This window comes from Ricinus communis, chromosome 9 (assembly GCF_019578655.1).
Source record: "Ricinus communis isolate WT05 ecotype wild-type chromosome 9, ASM1957865v1, whole genome shotgun sequence".
NCBI lineage: Eukaryota > Viridiplantae > Streptophyta > Magnoliopsida > Malpighiales > Euphorbiaceae > Ricinus > Ricinus communis.
The window spans coordinates 5,919,301-5,926,586 of NC_063264.1; the positions used below are offsets into that span (position 1 = coordinate 5,919,301).

General features: G+C 27.1%; 1 protein-coding gene and 1 non-coding gene across 2 annotated transcripts; both read left to right on the forward strand.

The window, feature by feature from the left end:
* The first annotated feature begins 609 nt into the window (after positions 1 to 609).
* LOC8280627 (actin-related protein 2/3 complex subunit 4) lies at positions 610 to 4,413 on the forward strand. The gene is made up of 9 exons (XM_048379788.1): positions 610 to 734; positions 821 to 963; positions 1,076 to 1,141; positions 1,242 to 1,294; positions 1,404 to 1,431; positions 1,722 to 1,796; positions 2,385 to 2,489; positions 3,068 to 3,157; positions 4,056 to 4,413. Exons 2-9 carry the CDS (start codon positions 961 to 963, stop codon positions 4,143 to 4,145), a joined length of 510 nt encoding a protein of 169 aa, XP_048235745.1. The 5' UTR covers positions 610 to 734; positions 821 to 960; the 3' UTR covers positions 4,146 to 4,413.
* TRNAY-GUA lies at positions 647 to 740 on the forward strand. The gene is made up of 2 exons: positions 647 to 683; positions 705 to 740. It is a non-coding gene; the product is annotated as a tRNA-Tyr (tRNA).
* Positions 4,414 to 7,286: the final 2,873 nt, after the last annotated feature.

Below are 7,286 nucleotides of genomic sequence, written 5' to 3' on the forward strand. Positions count from 1 at the left end.
GTATGAAATTGATTATAATTAAATTAATTCTAATAAGAATAGATAAAATTTCTAAATGTATCACATATTAAATATGCATTATATATTTAAATTTTTTAATATTTTATAATTTATATATTATATTTTATTAGTTTTATATTAATAATATAATAATTAAATTTTATATATATTTATTAAATTTATATGGAGTAATGTATATAATAATTTATAATTTTTTAAAATTAATATGTTTTTTAAAATGAATATCTAGTTTTGAGTTCACGGAAAATATAAAGCATATGCTTGTGATTTAATTATTCTTTATATTTAAACATATTAGTTTTTCTAACAACTTAATACATATAATTTATTTTGTTTATAAATTATAATATTATGATCATTAATATAATTATTAGTTTACTGATATACTGAATATGCACCACTAAGATGAAATGTACCACTATATATATATATAGAAAGTGTCACGTAAATTGAATCTGTAGCATGTAAATAAAATTTAATGGTGCTGTAATAAAGTATCTAAATTTACTTACTGACTAATTATATTTATCTTCCTCCTTAAAATTGGAATATAGAAATAAAATCACAAGCATGTTCTTTTTTGTTCTTTTGTACATGTTAGAGAGATTTGGCGAATGAATACAAACCGACCTTAGCTCAGTTGGTAGAGCGGAGGACTGTAGTCGGGTAATATCTCACAGCTAATCCTTAGGTCGCTGGTTCGAATCCGGCAGGTCGGATTTTTTTTCTTTCATTCCCAAAATCACGAACAATTTTTTTTTATTGTTTATTAAATATATTTTAACGGAACTTCCTTCAGAATCAATCAAATCACTTCCTCAGTGCTAAACACAGTAAAAACAACAACCACCACCCCAGATTCTCCATACATACGCACAATTATCCACAAAAACATTGCAGTTATCATCAGTAATTTCAAATCCCTAGTTATATACTTACATGGTAAGACCAAACTTGTACTTTCATAATTTGTTTATTTTGGATCTTATGCTCTCAAATCAGCTTCTACCAAATCTAAAAATTATCATTGCGCTTTGTTGTTTTTTGATTATAGGCAAATCCATTGAGGTTATATTTAACATGCATAAGGAACACTCTGGAGGCAGCAATGTGTTTACAGGTTTTGTATTGTATTGTATTGTATTGTATCTCCCAATTCTTTACAGCTACAGCAACAAAGGTTTTAACTGATTTCTAAATTGTGTTGTTGCTGTTTCTAGAACTTCCCTTGTCAAGAAGTTGAAAGGCATAATAAGCCTGAGGTTGAACTCAAGTATGTTTTTGGTAACACACGCCACAAACATTTAGCTATTTGATCTGTTTTGGGTTTTAAGCTTATGTTGCTTCAAGAAAGATGTAATCTTTTTCTTTTTATTTTGCAGGACAAGCCCAGAACTTCTCCTAAATCCTGTAAGAATACTTCTTGTTGATCTCTCAAACATAGACATAATGATATGTTTATCTGTCAGTTTGTTTTTGTGTGTGTGTGTGTGTGTGTGTGTGTGTTCTATTCCACGAAGATGGTTTATTTTTAAGCTTCTTGTTTGTGGTTCTATGATTCCTAATGTGCTGATTTGTCAAATGTTCAATCTATGAGTTCTGGTGCGTGTCTAATTACTTTTGCAATGTTTTTGGAGTTTGTTGGTGCCATATATTGGGTGGTTTTTTAATTAATTGCTTGTAATGTAATGCTTTTGCAGATTTTGATATGTCGAAATGAGGCTGAAAAATGCTTAATAGAAACATCGATAAACTCACTGCGTATAAGCCTTAAGGTAAGCTGAACATGTTAATGATGCTTTCATCGACTTGATTGAGCAACATGGTAAAAAGAATGAGATAGTTGATAATATTGACCAAATCACTTAAACTTCAAAATGGTTTATTACTGCTATTTTTATGTTTCATTATGTTTTTGTCTAGTCTGGATTAGAAATAGGAGGGTTAAGTGAGAGAACAAGTCTCTCTCTGCTTTCAACAAATATCTCGCCAAGGATTCTTAGTTTTGGCATAACTTTTACAATGCTACTTTAGGATTTGTTGTCACTCTTTGTAATTTGTAAAATGGTTTTCTTGTTTTACTACTGATTTGCACATGTACTTGCTTGGTGCCTTTGGTGATTTCCATTATAAAAGGAATTTTATGCTTATTTGAATCCATTCCATGTTTGTTCAAGTTAGCTCTTATATGATGCCTCAAATGAAAGACATTGAATTCTAACCATAGATAGTATCATTTCCATACCCCTTAATTTTTTGATAGATTTTCTAGCTTTATGAACGTGAAATGTAAAGATTATATCATAGAATTGAGACCTCTCTCTGATTTGCTTCTTGATGCATATTCCTTTCCCACTGTGCAGGTAAAGCAAGCAGATGAGCTGGAAAACATACTAACTAAAAAGTTTCTTAGATTTTTGTCAATGAGGGCAGAAGCATTTCAAGTGTTAAGGCGAAAACCAATACAGGTATGGATGGTCACCTCAGTGATTTAAAATAAAACTTGCTATCCTGGTTGTGTCTGCTTGGCAAAAGGCAAGTGACTGTCTCTTTGAGGAATACTTGTTTTCTGAATTTTAAGGGGTTATAGACTTATAGTCATATTGCTGTAATGATGGCATTCTTTATAGTTATGATAAAAGCAAATTTTTTTCTTTTTTTAAATATTAAGCTTGTCATGGAGACATATAAATATGCCTTGGTCTCTCTAAGTCTCTATGCTATTCAACATGTTCATTCTTTAGTAAGGTAGGTTCAATCAACCTTGTTTACTCATGGCAATGAAGAAATTATAGTTTTGGTACAATAATGTAGTTTAATTATCGTGGCCATGTTAGATGAGTTAGTGAATGAAATTTCAAATGCAATTTATTATATCATGCACATAGTGGAATATTGGGGAAGATGCCTTTTTTCCTAGCACTACTGCAAATGCCTGGTGAGCCAGCATGCAAATAAAAGTATGCCTGTTTTTATGCAAAGATGGTTTATAACATTGAGATAGCATATTAGTACTGAATCATTTTCTTGGTGCCTCACTTAACAGGGTTATGATATTAGCTTTCTAATCACAAACTACCACTGTGAAGAGATGCAGAAACAGAAACTCATTGATTTTATTGTGCAATTTATGGAAGTAAGCATCTTACTGAGTCTTGTCACTTAACACCATAATTATGTTAATTATGACACATTTGTGTACATGGTTAAAGTCAACTATATGCTGATGTTTTTTCATCCTGGAAATTTGAATTCCTTACTATTGTAGCCAAAAATATGATTTATTCATGGCATGTAAGGCTCGTTACAAGTTCCTGCCATTAATATAGGATGCATGTTTTTTGCCTGCCGCTATTCAGTCTTGGCTGAATTTGTTATTGGGAGTTCCTAAATCTTTTTGTAAGAATGTCTGTCAAATTCATTTTGTAGCTCTGAAACCTTAGTTGTGGTGACTGTTTGAATGTTTCACGGGCCCTCTAACTTGGTTAAAAGTGCCAACTTAAGCTGCATTTGATCATTCTTGGTTAGGTACTCCCTTATGATGCTTTCCCTCGTTAGAGTTAAGTTTAACTGTATATAAGATCAAACCCATTAACTTTGAAAATTTGATTATCCAACTGAATTATTGAGAGGGTACATGGATCTAAAGTTGGCATGAAGCTAATTACTTGGATATGGTCATATCATTAGGTTTTAGCTCTTTATTTCCATGTAGACCTTTTTATCACTTGATAAACTTAGCAGAACATGTTCTGAGAAAGCATCACACAAGGAATTGAAGCAAATGTTGCTTCAACTGGTGTTGGAACATTTCAGGAGACTACGAGTATCAATCAAGGCTTCTTATCTTTCTTGCTTGGTGCCTTGTTTATTTAATTAAAATGCTAATTCTGGGTTTTGAGATCTCAATTTCAAGTTTATCTGTTTGCCATGATATTTTTCATCTTCCTCTTTTTTCTTTACACTAGCTGATAGGAACATGTTCTCTAGTATTTTTCGGTTGATAGCTATCCTAATTATTTCTCAAATTGCAGGATATTGATAAAGAGATTAGTGAATTGAAAATGTCAGTGAACACTAGAGGGAGGCTGGTTGCTACAGAGTTTCTAAAGCAATTTATCTAAGCAGAGTTTGTGATACCAAATTAGTTTTGCTGCTAGAACAAACATGTACGTTGGAATTCCCATGGCACAGCCTTAACTTGAACCTCACTGGTTAGGTTTTCTTGTGCCTGCTTTCATCAGTGTTTATCCTATCATAGATTGAAATGTATCTTCCATCCCAATTTATTCATATCATTTTTACAAAACATGACTTGTATGTGTAAAAAGGTGAAATATATTGCTTCAACTGCATTCTATGAGCTAGATTGAAGATTTTCTTGTTCTCAAATTTTAAAATTGTGCAAGCAGTTAACCATTTGTGCAAATTAAAGGAATTGTAGAAGTCTCAGTTTCATAGCAATTTTTCAGGGTCTGAATAGGAAATCTAGTTTATTTTTTCTCATCTCTCTTTTTTTTCTGTTTGAAAATCGAATCCCTTCAAAGTTCTATTTTTTTCTTAATCTCTTAATTAATAAACTGATTCTTTACAGTTTTTCTCAGGCAGAAAAAATTAGCTTATTCTTTATTGGGCAGAATGCATCATTGAGCCCTTAAACTTTTAGGATTTATTAAGGAATAAAGTTCAATTTGGCCCTCGAGTGTTGTAGTCGGGTTCAATTTGGCTCTTTTCACTTTTACAGTCAGTTTAACTCGTAAACATTTTAAATAGGTTTAATTTAGTTCTTTTTTGAAATAGTGAGTTGCTCGAGTTATAGAGTTTAATTACCCAATCAACTTTTAATGCTCGCTCAACTTGTTTAGACAACTTTTTTTTTCGGGCTTAATTTGACTTTTAAAAAAAATAATTGAATTATCATTGATTTAATTTCGTGATTGAATCTATATATTAAGTTTATAATTTAGATCTTTAAGTATTTGGTTAAGCAAATAAAAAAGTTGATAGTCGTGTGATTTTGGTGCTAACGTGGATATCTTAGATTGTGTTTATTCCTTTGTATTGACAAATTGATGTATTTGTGAGCGTTGAAGGTGATTCTATCTATATAATTTTTTTAATTGATGGATGGAAATATATGGTTGCTGATAAAAAGATGAATGGTGGTGATAGATTGTAAAATTTTATTTATGCTTTTATTTTCGCGTGATAATATTAGTGATTTTTATTTTTATTTTAAAAAGTGTCGGTGGAATTGATGGAATGATATTCGAAGTGATGGCGAATTGATTTTGATGTTTTAATGAATTTTTGGTAATTTTAAAAATTTATATTTTTTTTTTTAGTTTTAATTTAATAATGATTTTCAACTTGTGCTTTGAGTTTAATTTGACCTTTAAATTTTGCAGTCATATACTCAATATAGCTCTTTTTCTATGTTGTTATTACAGTGCATTCAACTAATTCCTTAAAAAAGACTAAATTGAACTTATTTGAAAAAATTAGGGATCAAATAGGTCGTAAAATTAAAAATATGATCAAATTGAATTTAATTTCAAAATTTGATTGTGAAATTGAACCATATTTTTTTATTGAGCTTTTTAATTTTATTTTATTTTTAAAATTTTTTTGTTTTTCATTTTATTTTTACCAAATATTTAAATTTCTTTTGTCAAAGTAAAAATAAAAGTATAAAAATTTAATGTAATAAATAAATATTTTATAAAATATATGTAGCAAATGCTTAACTTAAGTAAAATTAAAAATATAAAATTGATAAAATAAAATAAAAATTTAAACATTCAATAAAGTTGAGTAGCTGATAATGGATTTTGTTTTCTTTATTTTCTGTGTTGTATAGGAAACTAGATAAATCATTCTATGAGTGGGCTTTTAGAAAAATAAAATAATTTATGATTTAAAAAAAGAAAAAGAATTTGTATAAAAAGAGCATTCAGCTTTGAAAAAGAAAAATTGAACTACACTCTTCTTATCTAAATTATGCAAATATTTAATCTAAAAATAAATATAATTTAATATTTATTAATTTGTCCTAAATTAAAATTTTAGTCATTCCTTTTTTATATTATTTTATATCATTATATTTTATATTATCATAAAAATAAAATAATACAATTATTGTCTTTTAATAATTGAAAAAAAAAACTATAGATAATATATGAATTATAAGTGTTGATAGAAAATTAAATTTAAATAATTTTTCTATTTTATAATATTTTAAAGGATTAAGCTATAATTTTTCAATTTAATATTTTGATATGATTAAATTTGCATTAAAAATATAATAATTAGCTTTATACAAATTCAAAGAGGTTTTAGTATAAATAAAAAAATTACAGGATGTTAATTTCTTTTAAAGAATAATTACATTAATAAATTTGATAAAAGAATTTTAGTTTATGATTTATTTTAAAATATAAATTGTCTTTTCTTATAGATATATAAAATGAGACAAAATCTAAAGTTTAACTTTTCTTAAATAGGAACCCTCAACAGCATCCGTGGTTAAGCCAAGCACCAGGGCTAGATGGAGAAAAAAAATTGATAAGACATAAAAATATATATTTTTTAATATAATAAAACTAAATTAATCGATTATTGTTATTATTTTAATAATAATATATATAAAATTAAATTTATAAATTTAAATATTCTTAGAAATAGTAATTTAATATCTTAAAGTACCTTTCTTAAAAATTTGATTTCAGATTTTTATTACTGTAATAATATAAAAGAATTTATTAATTAGTTTTTGATATTATATAAATTAACACTATAAATTATTTTCTAAGATTAAACATTACATTATAATTAAAAAGTTAATTTATTAGTTGGTATAATATTAAAAATATAATTTAATTATATTTTTTATTAGATTAATTGTTTAATTAAAAATTAATTCATTATTTATCATAATAATAATAATATAATCAGATACTAATTTTAAAATTAAAACTGTTATCTAATAGAGTATGACTTATAAATTAATAAATTTATAAAAATATTATAAAAATATGTATAATTTTAAATTTTAAAATTAAAACTGTCAAAATGATATACATGTTAAAAATGTTTTATGTTTCAGACATATTATGTAGCTATAAATATTAAGATCAAATGGTAATTACTATCGAGCGGCTGTAATTTTGCGAGTATGTTGCACGCTTATTCACTGAATTATTACCAACAAAAGAAAAAAAATAAATTCCTCCTTGATTGGACAGACACGAGCTGGCATGGTTAAT